Source organism: Phyllobates terribilis, unplaced genomic scaffold (assembly GCF_046119375.1).
Source record: "Phyllobates terribilis strain yellow unplaced genomic scaffold, ASM4611937v1 Scaffold_11__3_contigs__length_659146591, whole genome shotgun sequence".
Taxonomy (NCBI): Eukaryota; Metazoa; Chordata; class Amphibia; order Anura; family Dendrobatidae; genus Phyllobates; species Phyllobates terribilis.
In genome coordinates this window covers 453,153,205-453,175,066 of record NW_027362771.1, presented here as the reverse complement: position 1 = coordinate 453,175,066, position 21,862 = coordinate 453,153,205, and the positions used below count along the sequence as shown (strand labels likewise).

Sequence of the window (21,862 nt, the reverse complement as noted above, 5' to 3'; positions counted from 1 at the left end):
ACAGGAGAATTGGTCGGACATGACTGGATCTCCTATGGCCTTAGGCTGCCGGATTTGTGGTGTGTATGTCTCGTACTCAGACACCTATACTACAGCAAATAAAAATGGCAGCACCTAGCGGCTACGATAAGAAAAAAAAATAAACATTAAAACACAACATTTAATTTTGCATTAAAAATAATTGATAACATAATCATAAATTATTAATACGAAAATAAAATTTTGCCACGTTCCCATTAAGGGGGTATTACGCTTTGAGACGTATAGTATATCTTAGGTATATGCCATCAATGTCTGATAGTTGTTAGCTCCACTTCCACAACTCCCAACCGTCTGGACAATGGGGGTCATGTACCCTGTTGTTACTCTGGAAAAGTATAGACTATGGATGTAATTTATTGAGTTTGTGCTACACTAATTTCATCACAATGAATGTACACGGCCACCTCATCTACTCCCGCCAGTGCCGATCTCTGTGGGTTTAGCGGTATTGTACCTGATTGTTTTGCAGATGATTTATTAGCTCTACTCCCTCCCTTGTGGGTGAAGCAGGAAACCTAAATTTTTCATGACAGCTCAAAGTTCACCTTAAGGCGTTATCATACCATCATCTTCTCGAGAGGAGAGCTTTGTGGTATTTGGGTGGTAACGTACTATTAACGGCATCCATCCTCCTGTGGTACTACAAGTAGTTCTTATTGTGCATGTACTTTGTTTTGCTGCCTTCGTATTGATGAGAGCTGATGATTATGTAAAGCATAGTTTTGACAGATTGAAATAAATTTCCAGTTTTGCTGTTTTTATTCTGAGAAAGTGAGACGAGAGGAATAGATGAAAAATAATGTGGGCAGAAAATGGAGAAGCTGCCCCAAGCGTCCCATCACATTGCCGTTACCTTATAGGGTTCAGTTGACAAATGACAGCTGTTTGTAACTCTTTGCTACGTACTTTGTGGAAACATCCACATATTGTTTTACTTGCTTTTTTGTTTTTGTTTTTTTTATATTTAGCGTCTTGCTATCCTAATGAAAAACTTCCAAGGCACTTGGCTTATAGAAATCAGTGAAAATGTAATAAGAGATGATGCTTTTCATATAGGAGGCTGCTGCAGAGGCCAAATAGACATGGATTTCAGCTACAGGAAAAAATAAAACACATCGTGATTTGAACAGATAGAGTTATTGTTAGGGCGCAGTCAGACGTCCATATAACACGGACAACGACCGCATCGGACTGGCCGTCGGCTCTCCTGACACCAGCATGAAAGGTGCATAGAAATACAATCTGTTCCGCTCTGGTAAGGAGAGTCAACGGCCATTCCGAGGATTGTGATGTGATCGTCGTCTGTGTTATACGGCCATATGACTGCGCCCTTAAAGGGGTTTTCCAGGCTGAAAAGAAAAGCATGCAGTCAGTCTATGACTGCAGAGTGCCGAATCATGACATCATGCAATATGCACACTGTCATGATTCCCCTGTATCCCCTGCCGAAAAAAAATGTTGAAAAAAAACTCGATCAAAAAGACGAATGTAAATAAAAATAGTATAGCTGAAAACATCACCTTGTCCTGCATAAAAACAAGTCGCCATACAGCTCAATCAGATGCTTTAGCTCTCAGAATATAGTGATGCAAAAACAATATTTTTTTCAATACAATTATTTTTGTGTAGAAGTTACAAAACGTAAAAACTTATATTCAACCCCTGGCAAAAATTATGGAATCACCGGGCTCGGAGGATGTTCATTCAGTTGTTTTAATGTTGTTGAAAAAAAGCAGATCACAGACATGGCACAAAACTAAAGTTATTTCAAATGGCAACTTTAAGGCTTTAAGAAACACTAAAAGAAATCAAGATTAAAAATGTGGTACTCAGTAAGGGTAATTTTTTTCAGACCAAGCAGAAGGAAAAAATTATGGAATCGCTCAATTCTGAGGAAAAAAATTATGGAATCACCCTGTAAATTTTCATTTCCAAAACTAACACCTGCATTAAATTAGATCTGCTCGTTAGTCTGCATCTAAAAAGGAGTGATCACACCTTGGAGAGCTTTTGGACCAAGTGGACTGACATGAATCATGGCTCCAACACGAGAGATGTCAATTGACACAAAGGAGAGGATTATCAAACTCTTAAAAGAAGGTAAATCATCACGCAATGTTGCAAAAGATGTTGGTTGTTCACAGTCAGCTGTGTCTAAAATCTGGACCAAATACAAACAACATGGGAAGGTTGTTAAAGGCAAACATACTGGTAGACCAAGGAAGACATCAAAGCGTCATGACCGGAAACTTAAAGCAATATGTCTCCAAAACAGGAAATGTGCAACAAAACAAATGAGGAACAAATGGGAGGAAACTGGAGTCAATGTCTGTGACCGAACTGTAAGAAACCGCCTAAAGGAAATGGGATTTACATACAGAAAAGCTAAACCTAAGCCATCATTAACACCTAAACAGAAAAAAAACAAGGTTACAATGGGCTAAGGAAAACCAATCGTGGACTGTGGATGACTGGATGAAAGTCATATTCAGTGATGAATCGCGAATCTGCATTGGGCAAGGTGATAATGCTGGAACTTTTGTTTGGTTCCGTTCCAATGAGATTTATAAAGATGACTGCATGAAGAGAACATGCAAATTTCCACAGTCATTAATGATATGGGGCTGCATGTCAGGTAAAGGCACTGGGGAGATGGCTGTCATTACATCTTCAATAAATGCCCAAGTTTACATTGATATTTTGGACAGTTTTCTTATCCCATCAATTGAAAGGATGTTTGGGGATGATGACATCATTTTTCAAGATGATCATGCACCCTGCCATAGAGCAAAAACTGTGAAAACATTCCTTGAAAGAAAGACACACAAGGTCAATGTCATGGCCTGCAAATAGTCTGGGTCTCAATCCAATTGAAAATGTTTGGTGGAAGTTGAAGAAAATGGTCCATGACAAGGCTCCAACCTGCAAAGCTGATCTGGCAACAGCAATCAGAGAAAGTTGGAGCCAGATTGATGAAGAGTACTGTTTGTCACTCATTAAGTCCATGCCTCAGAGACTGCAATCTGTTATTAAAGCCAGAGGTGGTGCAACAAAATACTAGTGATGTATTGGAGTGTTTTTTTGTGTGTTTGTTTTTCATGATTCCATAATTTTTTCCCTCTGCTTGGTCTGAAAAAAAATGCCCTTACTGAGTACCACATTTTTAATCTTGATTTCTTTGTGTTTCTTAAAGGGAAGGTGCCATCAATTTTTTTTTTCTTTTTGTGAAAATAGCATAATAATAATTTAAGCTACGTAATGCAGTGTTTGCATAGATTGCAAACACTGCAACATGCAAAATATCTATAAAAAAAAAAAGATTACTTATACTTGCAGCTAGGGGGAGCATCTTCCTGTATAGACCTCAAGCAGCTACAGTAATGCTTGCTTGCATTACATTAGCTGCAAAATTGGGGCAGTGTCCTTGTGACATCAATGTTTCCCTCCCCTTTTAGGTGTTATACTACACCCAAAAGTGGGGGAGGCAGAATAAAGACTAGAGACAATGCACCGCCATTTTCTTGGTGACTGCACTGTGATCTAATCTCATTCAGCTGCTAAACAGGAAGTGGATCTCAGTATATTTACAGAAAAGCAAGCAGAAGGAAGACAACGGACTGTGGAGCAACGTGGACCAGAGGAGCAGAGCTGCACGCAGTGGAGAAGAGAGCAGCTGCAAGGCCAGTACCGAGGAGACTAAACAGTGCAGCAGTGAGGGTCCATAGCTTTACTGCACAGGCAGTGGAGGATGGGAGAATATGAGAGCAGAGCTGGGAGAGCTTGTGTGTGTGTGTGTGTGTGTGTGTGTAAAAAGCTTCCAATTACATGTCCTCAGTGTGGAAGCTCTGGGCCACAATGAAATAGCACCTAGACACACCTACAACTGTGAATTGAGCAGCCCACAGAGGCGTGCCCAGTTCACAGCTAATGTGGCTACAATGTTACAGATACGGTCGGCATCCAACCGGCATCCAACCGCTGAAGCCTATGTCCAGGGCTGCCGTATTTGAAGGAGTGTGAGTGTAGTGTATTAACTCTTACACTCCTGAAAAGCAAGATGACAGCCCCCAGTAGCTGCAAAACAAATTAATAAAAAATAAACTATAAATGCTGGGCACTTGAAAATGTTATAGCATTAAGGAATTTAACATTTTAATTTATTTTACATAATGTAAAAATGCGGCACCTTCCCTTTAAAGCCCTAAAGTTGACATTTGAAATTACTTTAGTTTTGTGCCATGTCTGTGATCTGCTTTTTTTCAACAACATTAAACAACTGAATGAACATCCTCCGAGCCTGGTGATTCCATAATTTTTGCCAGAGGTTGTAAATGTGTTATCGTCTTATTTGTATTGACCTGAAGAATAAAGCTGTCTTATCACTTTTACCACATTGCGAACGGCATAAAAAAACACCAAAAAACAATCTGCGTTGCTTGTTTGTGTTCATTTTGCCTCCCAAAAATTGAAATAAAAAGCGGTCAAAAAATATTATGTGCCCAAAAATGTTACTAATAGAAACTCCAACTCATTCAAAAAAAAAAAAACGATCCCTCACATGACTCGGTCAGCAGAAGTATAGAAAAATTGTACCTCTCAAAATATGGCAATGCAAAAACTTTTAATAGTAAAGCAAACAAAAAAAGCGGGCTTTAGTGTGTGATAATATCAAAACTGAAAGAAGCGATATAAATCTGGTATCGCTTTAATCGCATCGACCCGAAGAATAAAGTAGTCTAATCAGTTATACCACACGAGCAATGGTGTGAAAAATAAATAAGACCAATTCTTCACCTGCTGTTGATTTGTTAATTCTGCCTCCCAAGGATCGTAGTAATGCTCAGGTCACGTTTATCCTACGCTCTGTGCTCAGCGCTTACACCGGAGTTTCTATGTCAATCTCTGAAATACGTGATTCAGACAGAACCCCTGGCGGAAGCTTCCCATTAATGAGGCAGATTGGGACACTCTGTCTGGCCCAAGAGCCATCTTTTTAGGCGTGCATGAAAGCATGGTTGACCACAGTTTTGTGCACCTCTTAATAGCCGAATATCACCGAACCAAAGTCACATAGAGTCCAGAGTAACTCTGCTGCCTCATTAGTGAATGGATCCCTCAGTGGTTTTATTTGAATCTCATATTTTAAAGATGTAGATGGAAACTTTGATGTAAGTGCTGATCGTAGAGCACACGATAAATGTGAACTGATCCAAAATGTAATGCTCCTCAAAATTCCACTAATAAAAGCTTCTACACAAACCACAAAAAAAAGCAAATTCCCACTCAGGTGCTTCATCTGTTAACAGAAATATAGGGGGCTTCCATGTTACTGGTAGTACAGAGGCTCTGGAAAAGTAATGTGGCTCCCACCAAAAGAAATCCAGCGAAATCCCCACAGTGCGTCTAATGCATAGTTAGCGTCCACATGTTTGCATTACTGTAGCGATGAGAGCCCACTTAATTTACAGGGTGTGTTTCTCCAGAAGCATGAGCTGGACCCAGTGTATTGGGCACTACAAGGTATTGGGCGCTCAAATGTACAGACAGTACAATGGCTTATTTGCATTTTCACTCTGCAACTTCCATTGCTGCTTGTTCCTGGAAAACACCCATGGAATCACAATCATCACTTCACCCGTAGATGAATTCCCAGAGGGGTGTAATTTCCAAATTGGTGTCAATTGAGGGAGGTTTTTGCTCTTCTGGCACTTAGGGCCTCTGCAAATGGAGTGTGCAAACTATTCTAGGAAAATCTGCGCTCCAAACTTCTAATAGCACTCCTTTTCTCCCAAGTCTAGCCGTGTGGCCAAACAGTACTGTACTGCCACGTATGGGGTATTGCCACGTTCACAAGAAATTGTGTAAAAAATTGTGGTCATTTGTTACATATTTCCTCTTGTAAAAGGCAAAATCCAGAGCTAAAATTAATTTTTTGGGGTAAAAAGTTGATTATTTTTTCTTCACCATTCAATAGTATCAAATTTTGTGAAACGTGGTGTCAATATGCTCACTGCACCACTAAATGATTTCATGAAGAGGTGTAGTTTGTAAATTGGGATCACTTATGGGGGTACTTCTGTCCTGACACCTCAGAGGCTCTGCCAATGTGACATGGCACCCCACAAACCATGCTAGGCAAATCTGCACTCCAATATGGCGCTCCTACCCTTTTTAGCTTTGCATTATGCCTGAAAAGTAGTTTTTGGCCACATATGGGATATTGGCATACTCAGGAGAAATTGCATAACAAATTTTGTGGTCCATTTTCTCCTATTAGCCCTTTTGAAAATGAAAAACTTCTGGTGTAAAAAATATTTTAGTGGCATAATGGTAATTTTTCTTTTCCACAGCCTAATGTTTTAGGCACATGAGGGGCTCTGCAAATGCGAAATGGTGTCCGTTATCTTTTCCAGCCAATTTTGCACTCCAAAATTCAAATGTGCTGTGGTCCCTAAAAGAAAGTAGGTTTTGTAAATTTTGTTGGAAGAATGAAAAATTGCTGATAACTTTTAAACCTTCTTGCTTCCTAAGAAAAATAAATTGTTTAAAAAATGATGCTGATGTAATGTAGACTTGGGAAATGTTAGTTATACCACACAAAATAGTTAATAAATATCTGATGTAAGGGCATAAATATTCAAAGTTTGAAATTTGCGAAAGTTTCTAATAATTTTTTGTAAAATTTTCGATATTCATTCATAACTAAACGCAAATCAATATCGCCTAAAATTTACCACGAAGTTGAAGTACAATGTGTCATGAAGAAACAGTCTCAATCATTGGGATATGTTGAAGCGTTCCAGAATTATTTCCTCATAAAGTGATCCTTGTCAGATGTTAAAAAATGAGGCGCGGTCGTTAATGTACAAAGTGGGTCTGTCCTTACGGGGTTTATTTTATCACTTGATATTGAGCAAAAGTAAGTAGAGTGACTAGCTGCTACTGTTACTACATGCTATGATAGGACTTATTCTAATCTATGTTTTGACAGGTAGCTGCTAATCAAAGCCATATAATTTACTACTTTTTGTAAAGTTTAAAAAAAACAATAAATCCTACAACTCCTTTTATTCAGCCCTGGTATCATGATGACCAGCCCCACTTCCCGCAAAGTATTATGTCCCCATAGACTCCAATATGGTATGATCTCCTGCAGCCCCCTCACACGATAGGATCCAACCACAGCCCTTCCACACATTATAATTATCACGGCCTCCCATCCGTTAAGATTTTCCCACGTGGTGATATGTCCCCACAGCTATTCTACATATACACAATATGTTGTCCCCACAGTCACCCATACAGTGTGATGCCCTTCACAGTCCCTCACACAGTATGATTCCCTTCATAGTCCCCCACAGAGTCCACAACACAGTATGATAGTCTCCTACACAGTATTTTGGCCTCAGAGACCACTGCACAGTATGATGGCCCCACAAGGCATCTGCACCCATTATGATTGTCCCAACAGGTCCTCCGACAAGCACACATAGCTTGATGGCCCCTCTCACACCTCTGCCGCACACACAACTAGATGACCCCCACAAGTACTGACTGACACACTAGAAAAGAAAACCCAAATATTAATTGTCTTGTTCCTCTGATGCTTTGCTCTGATGTGTGGTGTGTGGACTGAAGCTCTACACAACAGCCATGATTTAGTGGTGTCATCATGCTTGCTGCTCTTGGACTTGGACACACAACCTGAATAGTGGAACAGGAAGCCATCTGTTCCCTGTTCCTCCATTTCACCATTGTTGAGATTGAGGGGTTCGAGCTTCCCCTACTCATGGGCAGAATGCTAATGTTTGTATGATGTTAGATCAGGCATTTAGAATCTTCACACCTGATCTTTTTATGTTTCGGGTAGATAAGCCACTACCAGAGGTGTTTGGCAAAAACTTTTTCCATTCTGTCCATTGAAAACTCATAAACGCTCTGTCAAGTGCCCACGTATATTGAGGACTTTAGAGAGCATTTTCGCCTCATCAAATGGGTATCTCATGAATATAGCGAGCTTTAGAGCGGCTTTCGACTATAGGGCGCAAAGGGAGGTCCCTTTCTGCTCCTATGCAGGTAACTACGTCACAGCTTGATTTTAATTAATAGTTGTGTTTCTGTTCTTTTCATAGTGTGTGGTCATGGAAAATCTGTGAAGGCAGTACAATGCTTGGCTATTGCTGCAATTTCTTTGTTCTGAGGATTGGATGAGGTTCCGTTATTCAGACCCTCACTGACCAGGACGTGATGGCATATCCTAGGGATGTTTCATTAGTACCAATAGTGCCTTTTAAGGAAAGTGAGCTATTTCCGTAACTGTTATAGAAGTAAATATTAAGAAGTGCCAGGGAGCTGATCTAGGGCTGCCAAGACCCAGCAGCTCTGCTATGCTGAGAAGACACTTGGTAATCAAGTGATCGCTAGGTTCAATGGAAGCCTTAGGGCTCATTCACACGTCAGTTTTTCACGTATGAGTGTTTTGTTTGTATTTTTTTTTTTTTTTTAATTACCGATGGCACTCATACCTATGACAGTCTATGGGGCTGTTCACGTGTTAGATTTTTTCTTTGCACCAAGTAGTCCATGCAAAATCGTGGAGACATATCCGATATTGTTCAGTGTTGGATCAAAATCAGCCAATCAAGTCTCTAGGGTCTGTGAAACAATCTGACAGCATTCGGATGCCATCCATGTGCTGTCTGAAGGTGGAATAACTTTTCTTTTTTTATCATCAGTGAAACTGATGAAGCCTTAACCAAACTGTGGTTAAAATCTGATAAAAATCATTGCTGAAATTCAGTCTGTTTTTCTCATACGTCAAAAAAACTGACGTCTGAATGAAGCCTAGGCATTGCCTATGCTTTTTTTTTTTTTTTACTACTTATTCCTTAGTGTGCTATGTTACTGTCCTAAAGAGAAGACCAGAACTTTAAAACCCGTATATCTTGTCCTTATTTAGACAGCCGGGGATGTGGCTTGCTCGAGCAGACATTGCTGCAGACTAGGGACTTCCGGCCCACAGTTGAATCACAGTGGGCAGATAAAGTGTTTAAAGGGTTATTCCTAAGGGACATTCAGATGTCCGTGGCAATCGGTCTGAGCACGAACCGCTAATGCATGGACTGGCCGCAGGTCTCCTAACCAGAGCGTGACAGCTTCATATATTTCTATGAGGCTGTGAAGCTTGGGTCGGGAGAGCCATGGCCAGCCCATGCATTGCGGTCCAGTCTCTGACCGAATGGCATAGACATCTGAATGAGCCCTAACGCTAAAAGATATCATCTATCCATGGGATAGGTGATAACATGTTAATCAATTTTGGTCCAACTACTGGGACCCCCTACTCTTCTTGAGAAATCTACTCTGAAATGCTCCGTTGGAACGTAGCAGTAGCCACGCATACATGCCACCCCTCCATATATTGTCTGTGGGACTGCTGGAGATGGCTGAATACAACACTCCCTTTCTCTGGCAGTCCTGTAGGCAAAGAATGGAGCAGGGGCAGGCATTCATAAAAACATCTCCATTGTCATGTGACTTTTCAGAGCCCCGTTATGAATCAGCGGTCAAAGTCCAGACCTGAATCCAATCGAGAATCTGTGGAAAGTGCTGAAAACTGCTGTTCACAAACGCCCTCCATCCAACCTCAATGAGCTCGAGCTGTTTTGCAAGGAAGAATGGGCAAGAATTTCAGCCTCTCGATGTGCAAAACTGAGGCATGCCCCAAATGACTTGCAGCTGTAATCACAGCAAAAGGTGGCACTACAAAGTATTAACTCAAGGGGGCCGAATAATATTGCACGCCCCACTTTTCAGTTTTTAATTTGTTAAAAAAGTTTAAAATATCCAATAAATTTCGTTCCACTTCACGATTGTGTCCCACTTGTTGAGTCTTCCCAAAAAAATTAGAATTTTATATCTTTGTTTGAAGCCAGAAAAGTGACAAAAGGTAGAAAAGTTCAAGGGGGCCAAATACTTTCACAATGCACTGTATCTATCTGTATATATATAAAATAATATAATATAACCGGGGATGCGTGTCTCTGTCTGAAGCCTCGATAGACTGCGCATGCGTGATGCCCAGTCTGGCTCCAGACAGAAGCAGGCAGTTAAGAGGAGGTGTATGGCGCCGGAGATCGCGGTATGTGTAGACACTGAACGCATACCACGATCTCCGGTGCCATACTTACATACTTACCTGACTGGGAGGAGCTTTGCCGCGGCGCCTCTCTTCTGGCCGGAGACCGGGGGCAGGAGTGAGGCGTCGGATCGGCGCGTGCGCATAGCGCTATCCTTCGCCATTTTACTGAAGACACATTTACAGTGTGTCTTCAGCAAAATGGCGCCGGACAGCGCGGTGCTCCGGCGCCGCTCTCTTCCCCCGTCCTCCGGCAGAACAGGACGCTGCAGCGCTGGAGTACAGAGAAGGTGAGTATAACTGTTTATTTTTTTTTGTATGTGTGTACAGTGTGAAAGGGAAGAGGGGGCCACACATATCAGGATTGTGGGGTGAGGGGACCATGCATACCAGGATTGGGGAATGAGGGGTACCACGCATACCGGGATTGGGGAATGAGGGGTACCACGCATACCGGGATTGGGGAATGAGGGGTACCACGCATACCGGGATTGGGGAATGAGGGGTACCACGCATACCGGGATTGGGGAATGAGGGGTACCACGCATACCGGGATTGGGGAATGAGAGGGGTACCACGCATACCGGGATTGGGGGACGAGGGGTGCCACGCATACCGGGATTGGGGACGAGGGGTGCCACGCACACCAGGATTGGGGACGAGGGGAGCCACGCATACCAGGATAGGATGGTGGGGACAGGATGGGGGCAGCACATACCACACATAGCAGCATGGGAGACTATATACCAATAAAAATGCTCGCTCGTAGAACGGGTTCAATAGCTAGTATGTGATATGTGTGTGTGTGTGTGTGTGTGTATCAGCACAGACCAAAAGTTTGGACACACCTTTTCATTTGAAGATTTTTCTGTATTTTCATGACTTTGAAAATTGTACATTCACACTGAAGGCATCAAAACTATGAATTAACACATGTGGAATTATATACTTAACAAAAAAGTGTGAAACAACTGAAAATATGTCTTATATTCTAGGTTCTTCAAAGTAGTCACCTTTTGCTTTGATGACTGCTTTGCACACTCTTGGCATTCTCTTGATGAGCTTCAAGAGGTAGTCACCGGAAATGGTTTTCACTTCACAGGTGTGCCCTGTCAGGTTTAATAAGTGGGATTTTTTGCCTTCTAAATGGGGTTGGGACCATCAGTTGTTTTGTGCAGAAGTCTGGTGGATACACAGCTGATAGTCCTACTGAATAGACTGTTAGCTGCTTTTTTCTTGCCTTAATACAAATTCTAAGTAAAGAAAAACGAGTGGCCATCATTACTTTAAGAAATGAAGGTCAGTCAGTCCGAAAAATTGGGAAAACTTTGAAAGTGTCCCCAAGTGCAGTTGCAAAAACCATCAAGCGCTACAAAGAAACTGGCTCACATGAGGACAGCCCCAGGAAAGGAAGACCAAGAGTCACCTCTGCTTCTGAGGATAAGTTTATCCGAGTCACCAGCCTCAGAAATCGCAGGTTAATAGCAGTTCAGATTAGAGACCAGGTCAATGCCACACAGAGTTCTAGCAGCAGACACATCTCTTCAACAACTTTTAAGAGGAAACTTTGTGCAGCAGGCCTTCATGGGAAAATAGCTGCTAGGAAACCACTGCTAAGGACAGGCAACAAGCAGAAGACACTTGTTTGGGCTAAAGAGCACAAGGAATGGAGATTAGACCAATGGAAATCTGTGCTTTGTTCTGAGTAGTCCAAATTTGAGATCTTTGGTTCCAACCACCGTGTCTTTGTGCAACGTAGAAAATGTGAACGGGTGGACTCTACATGCCTGGTTCCCACCGTGAAGCATGGAGGAGGAGGTGTGATAATGTGGGGGTGCTTTGCTGGTGACACTGTTGGGGATTTATTCGAAATTGAAGGCATACTGAACCAGCATGGCTACCACAGCATCTTGTAGCAGCATGCTGTTCCATCCGGTTTGCGTTTAGTTGGACCATTATTTATTTTTCAACAGGACAATGACCCCAAACACACCTCCAGGCTGTGTAAGGGCTATTTGACTAAGAGGGAGAGTGATGGGGTGTTACGCCAGATGACCTGGCCTCCACAGTCACCAGACATGAACCCAATCGAGATGGTTTGGGGTGAGCTGGACCGCAAAGTGAAGGCAAAAGGGCCAACAAGTGCTAAGCATCTCTGGGAACTCCTTCAAGATTGTTGGAAGACAATTTCCGGTGACTACCTCTTGAAGCTCATCAAGAGAATGCCAAGAGTGTGCAAAGCAGTCATCAAAGCAAAAGGTGGCTACTTTGAAGAACCTAGAATATAAGACATATTTTCAGTTGTTTCACACTTTTTTGTTAAGTATATAATTCCACATGTGTTAATTCATAGTCTTGATGCCTTCAGTGTGAATGTACAATTTTCAAAGTCATGAAAATACAGAAAAATCTTTAAATGAGAAGGTGTGTCCAAACTTTTGGTCTGTACTGTGTGTGTGTATATATATATATATATATATATATATATTTATATTTATTTTTATATATATATATATATATATATATATATATATATATATATATATATATATATATATATATATATATATATATACTGCTCAAAAAAGTAAAGGGAACACTCAAATAACACATCCTAGATCTGAATGAATGAAATATTCTCATTGAATACTTTGTTCTGTACAAAGTTGAATGTGCTGACAACAAAATCACACAAAAATCATCAATGGAAATCAAATTTATTAACCAATGGAGGCCTGGATTTGGAGTCACCCCCAAAATTAAAGTGGAAAAACACACTATATGCTGATCCAACTTTGATGTAATGTCCTTAAAACAAGTCAAAATGAGGCTCAGTATTGTGTGTGGCCTCCATGTGCCTGTATGACCTCCCTACAACGCCTGGGCATGCTCCTGATGAGGTTGCGGATGGTATCCTGTGGGATCTCCTCCCAGACCTGGACTAAAGCATCTGCCAACTCCTGGACAGTCTGTGGTGCAACGTGACGTTGGTGGATGGAGCGAGACATGATGTCCCAGATGTGCTCAATCGGATTCAGTTCTGGGGAACAGGCGGGCCCTCATACCACCCTCATGGAGTCAGTTTCTAACCGTTTGTGCAAACACATGCATATTTGTGGCCAGCTGGAGGTCATTTTGCAGGGCTCTGGCTGTGCTCCTCCTGTTCCATCTTGCACAAAGGCGGAGGTAGCAGTCCTGCTGCTGGGTTGTTGCTCTCCTATGGCCCCCTCCACGTCTCCTGGTGTACTGGCCTGTCTCCTGGTAGGGCCTCCAGCCTCTGGACATTACGCGGACGGACACAGCAAACCTTCTTGCCACAGCTCGCATTGATGTGTCATCCTGGATGAGCTGCACTACCTGAGCAACTTCTGTGGGTTGTAGAGTCCGTCTCATGCTGCCACGAGTGTAAAAGCACAACCAACATTCAAAAGTGACGAAAACATCAGCCAGAAAGCATTGGTACTGAGATGTGGTCTGTTGTCCCCACCTGCAGAACCACTCCTTTATTGAGTGTGTCTTGATAATTGCCAATAATTTCCATCTATTATCTATTCCATTTGCACAACAGCATGTGAAATTGATTGTCAATCAGAGCTGCTTCCTAAGTGGACAGTTTGATTTCACAGAAGTTTGATTTACTTGGTGTTATATTCTGTTGTTTAAGTGTTCCCTTTATTTTTTGGAGCAGTGTATGTGTGTATATATATAATATATATATAATATAATATAATATGGAAAAAAATCAGTCTGCACTCCAGTTCAAGGAAAAATTGTGGACCGAGTGGTGCAACGTTTCGACATCACAATTTTTCCTTGAACTGGAGTGCTGTCTGGGCCCGGAGTATGGGGCTGGGTTTTACTAGCAGCTGAAAGAGCTTGGCGGGTGGGGGTGGGAGAGCTGCTCACTTACCTCCAGTCCAGGTCTTGGAAGGCCTGATTTAAGACTGCTGCGCCTGTACTTTTGGGGAGTACTCAAGGACAAAGTTTATAGTCGAAAACCAAAAAGTGTCAGTGATTTGAAAAATTACTTAAGAGATGCATTTCAAGAAATTAATACCCAAAGAGACTTGTGCAAAAAAGTTTGTCGAAGAATAAGAAGAGGCAGACTTCAAAGCTGTGCAAATTGTAATGGAAAACAGTTTGAGCGCCTGCGTTGATAAAAATTTAAGGGCTTTTGTATTATTGTTCAGAATAAAATTTAATTGTCAATGTTATGCTTGTGTTAGTAAATATAATTTTATATATAAATCAAATTAAATGTTATTTTCTGGCCACCTACTTTTGGACCACCCTGTATATATATCTCATAATGTGAAGGTGTACCTCTTATCTAATAATACAGTCTATTTTTTTACCTTGTATTTGCTGATCAATGTAATTTATTGCTGAACTTTGTGAAGCTATTCTGAATGAATAAAAAATGCAGAATGTGGACCCAATGTTCTCCGAGCCTTTGTTTTCTTACCTGTTTCCATAGCTGCTTAGTATGTCTGAGCCTTTGGGAGGGGGTGAGAAGAGTTGCTATGGGAGTGACCTGTGTTGCCTTTTCAAAATACTGATTAAGCGTCTTAGGTTTTGGCTTGCTGGGATGTGATTGTCTCCGGCGTGCACACACTTCTGTTCTTAAATCAGCGAAACAGAAGGAAATGTCATTCTAATGAAGATAAGATTGTTTAATATCAGTATTATTTATTGTGCATGCATGATATGTCAGCGCAATAGTATTATTACCAGCCAGTAACTGCTATGGCGGAAATCGATTCGTCTTGACTACATAATAAAAAAAAGTTAAACGATAGAATCATAATCCTGTGACCCCAAAGCATTTCTGTAACTGCATAGTAAGAGTTATAGCTGCAAAACTGCTCCTCTGATCTCCATGGAAGTGTACAGTAAAGGGACAGTCAACATGGAAAATACAAGTGTATGTGTTGCTGTAAGACTCCTTGTTGGCGAAGCCTCCAGTGCTCTGTCTGCATTACAGTCGAACATTTGCTTCATTTTTAAAGGGATTCTTCACCTAAGAGATATTATGTAAAAGACATAGAATGTTATAGAAGTAACACGAGGTCTAACCCCACCAGTCCCTCATGTTCTGATACTCCTGGGGTCTCTCGCCGGTCTCTACTTCCGGCTGCAGCAGTCACATGTCCATGCCAGGACATTTTCATTGGAGCAGGCAGTAGAGAACAGCTGGGGACCTGGGACGCCTCTGTCCAAACATTTGTTTTGTTCATTTTTTTCCTTTTAATATATATTATGTTTTCCAATTCAGTTAAATATTCATTTGGCTTTATTATTTCTCTTTTTTCAGAGTGGATCCTGCAAAAATAGACCTTGATCCTGAAACGTCTCATGTTGAACATTCGGATGATTTTTGGATTAAACACCATTGTGGACTAAATGTCTTCACTTTGAGCAAGAAATCCCAAGAGGAGGCACAAGAAAACATGGAGACCAATATTAAAGAGCTCAGTGATTACATCCAAAGTCATTCTCAATGTCCGGTAAGTCACTGGGAACTATAAGAGTATGTTCGCACAGTGTTTTTTTTGCAGAATTTTTTTTCCACATGAAAAAAGCTGAGTATTCCCAGGAAAAATGCTGCGTACATTTTTTGATGCATTTCTAATGCGTTTTTTTATGCATGCAATGGAATTGAAAGAATAGACATGCTGCAGTTTTAAAAAATGTGCTGGAGCTCAAAAAACATAAGGAAAATAAAAGCACTGTGTGAATGAAATTTTAGAAATATCATTTACTTTGCTGGTACTGTAAAATGCTGTTTTTTTCTTTTTTAAGCACAAAAAACACAGTAAAAACACTATGTATGAAAAAGTCCTAAGGATCGTATGTTAAAATGCTGTAAAATGTTTATGATCCCACTTACACTGCTTTTAATTAGTTTTATTATAACCCAATTTATAGGAACACGACTCCTGTAATAAACACACATAGCTAGAAGAGACGTTCCTATATACCCCATTGTGACTAGTGAGCACTTGATACCAGTTTTAATACTGGTGAGGGTATTGGGAGCTTCATACTTTGTGACACAAGCATGTCCCTATATACTTACGTCATTTATTGGACAGAGCCTTGATAAAAGTAATGTGGAAGGTTTCTTCTATGTGTACTTGGCATAACACCGAAGGCATTTCTTTAAATGCTGAAGAACAAGTCATACACACGTGGTCAAAATTGTTGGTACCCCTCGTTTAATGAAAGAAAAACCCACAATGGTCACAGAAATAACTTGAATCTGACAAAAGTGATAATAAATTAAAAATCTATGAAAATGAACAAATGAAAGTCAGACATTGCTTTTCAACCCTGCTTCCACAGAATTTAAAAAAAAATTAAACTCAGGAAATAGGCCTGGACAGAAATGATGGTACTCTTAACTTAATATTTTGTTGAACAACCTTTTGAGGCAATCACTGCAATCAAACGATTCCTGTTACTGTCAATGAGACTTCTGCACTTCTCGTGTTTGAAGGTTGCCTTTTCCAGACGGCATGTTTCAGCTCTTTCCAAAGATGCTCAATAGGATTTAGGTCTGGGCTCATAGAAGGCCACTTCAGAATAGTCCAATATTTTCCTCTTAGCCATTCTTGGGTGTTTTTAGCTGTGTGTTTTGGGTATTATCCTGTTGCCAGACCCATGACCAGCGACTGAGACCAAGCTTTCTGACACTGGGCAGCACATTTCTCTCTAGAATCCCTTGATAGTCTTGAGATTTCATTGTACCCTGCACAGATTCAAGACACCCTGTGCCAGATGAAGCAAAGCAGCCCCAGAACTTAACAGAACCTCCTCCATGTTTCACAGTAGGGACAGTGTTCTTTTCTTGATATGCTTCATTTTTCCATCTGTGAACATAGAGCTGATGTTCCTTGCCAAGAACTTCCATTTTTGTCTCATCTGTCCATAGGACATTCTCCCAGAAGCTTTGAGGCTTGTCAACATGTAGTTTGGCAAATTCCAGTCTGGCTTTTTTATGACACTTTTTTTTCAACAATGGTGTTCTCCTTGGTCGTCTCCTATGAAGTCCACTTGGATCAAACAACAACGGATGGTGCGATCTGACACTGATGTTCCTTGAGCTTGAAGTTCACCTTTAATCTCTTTAGAAGTTATCCTGGGCTCTTTTGTTGCCATTCGTATTATCTCTTTGATTTGTCATCAGTTTTCCTCCTGCGGCCACGTCCAGGGAGGTTGGTTACAGTCCCATGGATCTTATATTTCTGAATAATATGTGCAACTGTAGTCACAGGAACATCCCAGCTGCTTGGAGATGGTCTTATAACCTTTACCATTAACATGCTTGTCTATAATTTTCTTTCTAATCTCCTGAGACAACTCTTTCCTTTGCTTCCTCTGGTCCATGTTGAGTGTGGTACACACCATGTCACCAAACAGCACAGTGAGTATCTGTAACCCTATATACAGGCCCACTGACTGATTACAAGATTGTAGACACCTGTGATGCTAATTAGTGGACACAACTTGATTTAACATGTCCCTTTTGTCACATTATTTTCAGGAGTACCATCATTTCTGTCCAGGCCTATTTCATGAGTTTAATTTTTTTTAAAATTCTGTGGAAGCAGGGTTGAAAAGCAATGTGTGACTTTCACTTGTTCATTTTCATAGATTTTAAATTTATTATTACTTTTGTCAGATTCAAGTTATTTCTGTGACCATTGTGGGTTTTTCTTTCATTAAACGAGGGGTGCCAACAATTTTGACCACGTGTGTATGTCTCCTCATAATGCAGTAGTCTGCATGTATAATAGATTTGGGTGTACACCAAAATACAAAACGATACCACTGAAAAATATATGTCGTCCTGCAAATAAACAAAATTATTTTTTAACACCTTACTGACCAAGCCAAGTTTTTCAGATTTGACATGGCGCTTTATGTGTCAATGTTTCAACATATCTCAGTGATTTTGAGACTATTTTTTGTGACACATTATACACTGCTCAAAAAAATAAAGGGAAGACTTAAACAACGGAATATAACTCCAAGTACATCAAACTTCTGTGAAATCAAACTGTCCACTTAGGAAGCAGCACTGATTGACAATCAATTTCACATGCAGTACCAATGCTTTCTGGCTGATGTTTTCGTCACTTTTGAATGTTGGTTGTGCTTTTACACTCGTGGTAGCATGAGACAGACTCTACAACCCACAAAAGTTGCTCAGGTAGTGCAGCTCATCCAGGATGGCACATCAATTCGAGCTGTGGCAAGAAGGTTTGCTGTGTCTGTTATCGTAGTGTCCAGAGGCTGGAGGCGCCACCAGGAAACAGGCCAGTACACCAGGAGGGGCCATAGGAGGGCAACAACCCAGCAGCAGGACCACTACCTCCGCCTTTGTTAAAGGAGAAACAGGAGGAGCACTGCCAGAGCCCTGCAAAATGACCTCCAGCAGGCCACAAATGTGCATGTGTCTGCACAAACGGCTATGAGGGTGGTAGGAGGGCCCAACGTCCACAGATGGGGGTTGTGCTCAGAGCCCAACACCGTGCAGGACGCTTGGCATTTTCCACAGAACACTAGGATTGGCAAAGTCGCCACTGGTGCCCTGTGCTCTTCACAGATGAAAGCAGGTTCACACTGAGCACATGTGACAGACGTGACAGAGTCTGAAGACGCCGTGGAGAGCGATCTGCTGCCTGCAGCATCCTTCAGCATGACCGGTTTCGCAGTGGGTCAGTAATGGTGTGGGGTGGCATTTCTTTGGAGGGCTGCACAGCCCTCCATGTGCTCGCCAGAGGTAGCCTGACTGCCATTAGGTACCGAGGTGAGATCCTCAGACCCCTTGTGAGACCATATGCTGGTGCGGTTGGCCCTGGGTTCCTTCTAATGCAGGACAATGCCAGACCTCATGTGGCTGGAGTGTGTCAGCAGTTCCTGCAAGATGAAGGCATTGAAACTATGGGCTGGCCCGCCCGTTCCCCAGAACCGAAGCCGATTGAGCACATCTGGGACATCATGTCTCGCTCCATCCACCAACGTCACGTTGCACCACAGACTGTCCAGGAGTTGGCAGATGCTTTAGTCCAGGTCTGGGAGGAGATCCCACATGAGACCATCCGCAACCTCATCAGGAGCATGCCCAGGCGTTGTAGGGAGGTCATACAGGCACGTGGAGGCCACACACAATACTGAGCCTCATTTTGACTTGTTTTAAGGACATTCCATCAAAGTTGGATCAGCCTGTAATGTGTTTTTCCACTTTAATTTTGGGGGTGACTCCAAATTCAGACCTCCATTGGTTTAGAAATTTGATTTCCATTGATGATTTTTGTGTGATATTGTTGTCAGAACAAAGTATTCAATGAGAATATTTCATTCATTCAGATCTAGGATGTGTTGTTTGAGTGTTTCCTTTATTTTTTTGAGCAGTGTACTTTGATAGTGGTAAATTTAGGTCGATAGGTTTTGCGTTTATTTTTAAAAATATTAGACATTTGACAAATTTTTTAAAAAATTAACAATTTCCAAACTTTGAATGTTTATCCCTTTAATCCAGGTAGTAATAACACACATAGTAGTTACTAAATACCATTTTCCTCATGTCTGCATTACATCAGCACCATCTGTAAAATGTCCTTTTATTTTGTTAGGATGGTGGAAAGTTTAAAAATTTAGCAGCAATTTTTCATTTTTTTCAAGGAAATTTACAAAACTTATTTTTTTTAGAGACCTATTAAGTTTTGAAGTGACTTTGGGGGACTTGGATATTGGAAAACCCTTAAAAGTGATGCCATTTTAAAAAATGCACTCCTTAACATATGTCAGGTAGCTTATTAACACATCAGGTGCTTTTTAGGAATGAACGCAAAGTGGAATGAAAATGATATTTTTACCACTAAAATGTTGCTAACATCTGAATAACTTTCCAACCTCTGGGCTTCCGACACTTCTGGTCCCCAGGATCCCAAGAAATCATTGAAGTGATGGTTGATCTTTACCATGGCCGCTGTATTCATTCTAATGCAGGGATGCACAGCATTTTTTGGTTCAAGGGCCACATTGCCGTACTAAACCAATCCCAAAGGTTGCAAAAAAATTTAAAGGGGTGATTTCATGAACACATCACCAGAACCACTGTTACTACCAGGGCAGTGGAAACGGTAAGCCAAACCAGCGACTCCTCAATATCCCTGACTCTGACTCCACAGCACTGCCTCACTACTGAGCTTGTACGTAAAGTGCACAGGTTTGACTCAGCTAAAAGCCAAATCCTTAGATTAGGAATAGAACAGATATTTATAGGACATTTAATAACTTTCCCAAATTCTTATGAAAAAATATTTACAGCACATACTGCATTGAACTACTGTACCCAATTTATGATATATTTTAGGAGTTGGACTCGGTCCATTTTATACCGACTCCACCAAAATGGATACAGACTCCGACTCCACAGCCCTGGTTAGTACATTAATACATCACCAGAACCAAGTTTTGAGTATTTGATAAGGATTTGGTGAGTTTCTGGCAAAAAAAAAAATTTGTGTAAACACATGCTAACTTAAACTGAGTTTTTGGAGCAGAAATTCGCAAAATCCTCCTCATAATCCCAAATCAAAGTTTTCAGGATTTTAAAAGTTTTGAGGAAGTTTCAACATAGCGTGTGTACAAGATCAGAACCACCGTCAACACATGAGTGCGTCACCAGAACCAGGGCTGTGAAGTCTGAGTCGGCATAAAATGGACCGACTCCAACTCCTAAAATATATAATAAATTGGGTACAGTAGTTCAATGCAGTTTGTGGGGAATATTTTTTCATAAGAATTTGGGAAAGTAATGAAATGTCCTATAAATGTCTGTCCTATTCCTGATCTAAGGGTCTAGACTTTTAGCTGAGATGAATCTGTGCTACAGTAAATTTATCACTTAAACATGAGCCATGTATGAGGGAGTCGGAGTCGTGGAGTCGGTGTCATGGAAATTGAGGAGTGTGAATTGGAGGTTTTCCTTACTGACCCCACGGCCCTGACCAGAACCGGCATCAGTACATGAATTCAACCCCAGATCCACCGTTAGTACATGTATGCAAACCCAGAACCACAGTTAGTACATGAATGTCAGGCCAGAAACACCATCAGTACATCTATACAGCACCAAGCATAGTGCAGCGATCAATTGCAATGTCAGGTCAGCGCCATATACAATTGTATCGAATGAACCTACGACTCCCAGTATGCTCTTAATGATAATGAGATGCTAGGCGTTGCTGTTACCAGTCATCATCAGACTGCGGACCATACAGGAACCCCAGTACTGATGAGATGCAGTCAGTATCACAAATATTTACATCCAGGTACCTTATAGATGACATCTGTTCTGATTGAAGTCGTTCTCCTTCTTTTCTTTTCAATTTTGTCCAGATGCCATGATGAGATTTCATGCCCAAAGCTCGTGTTTGCAGATTTCCCTCATGTCTGTCTTTCGCAGCACATCCTGACACGGTGCCTTTAAAAATAAAAGTATCATTATACTGCCCCATAAATTTAAATATCTGCTATACTGCGCCCCTGAATAAATAATTGCCCCTTATTGTATCCCCCATACTGCCCCTCTCTATAATATCCCACCAAACTGTCCCTCTCCGTAATATACCCCCACACTGCCCCTCTCCATAATATACCTCCACACTG

At 41.3% G+C, this 21,862-nt stretch overlaps 1 protein-coding gene across 4 annotated transcripts in view; it reads left to right on the top strand.

Annotated features, from left to right (window-relative positions):
• The window catches only part of AKAP13 (A-kinase anchoring protein 13), a 269,973-nt gene that overhangs the window by 142,535 nt on the left and 105,576 nt on the right, over positions 1 to 21,862 (top strand). For all 4 annotated transcript variants that reach the window (XM_073653290.1, XM_073653288.1, XM_073653289.1 and 1 more), the window contains one exon: positions 15,495 to 15,687. In XM_073653290.1, coding sequence (XP_073509391.1) covers positions 15,495 to 15,687 — 193 coding nt within the window. The remainder of the gene's footprint in view (positions 1 to 15,494; positions 15,688 to 21,862) is intronic.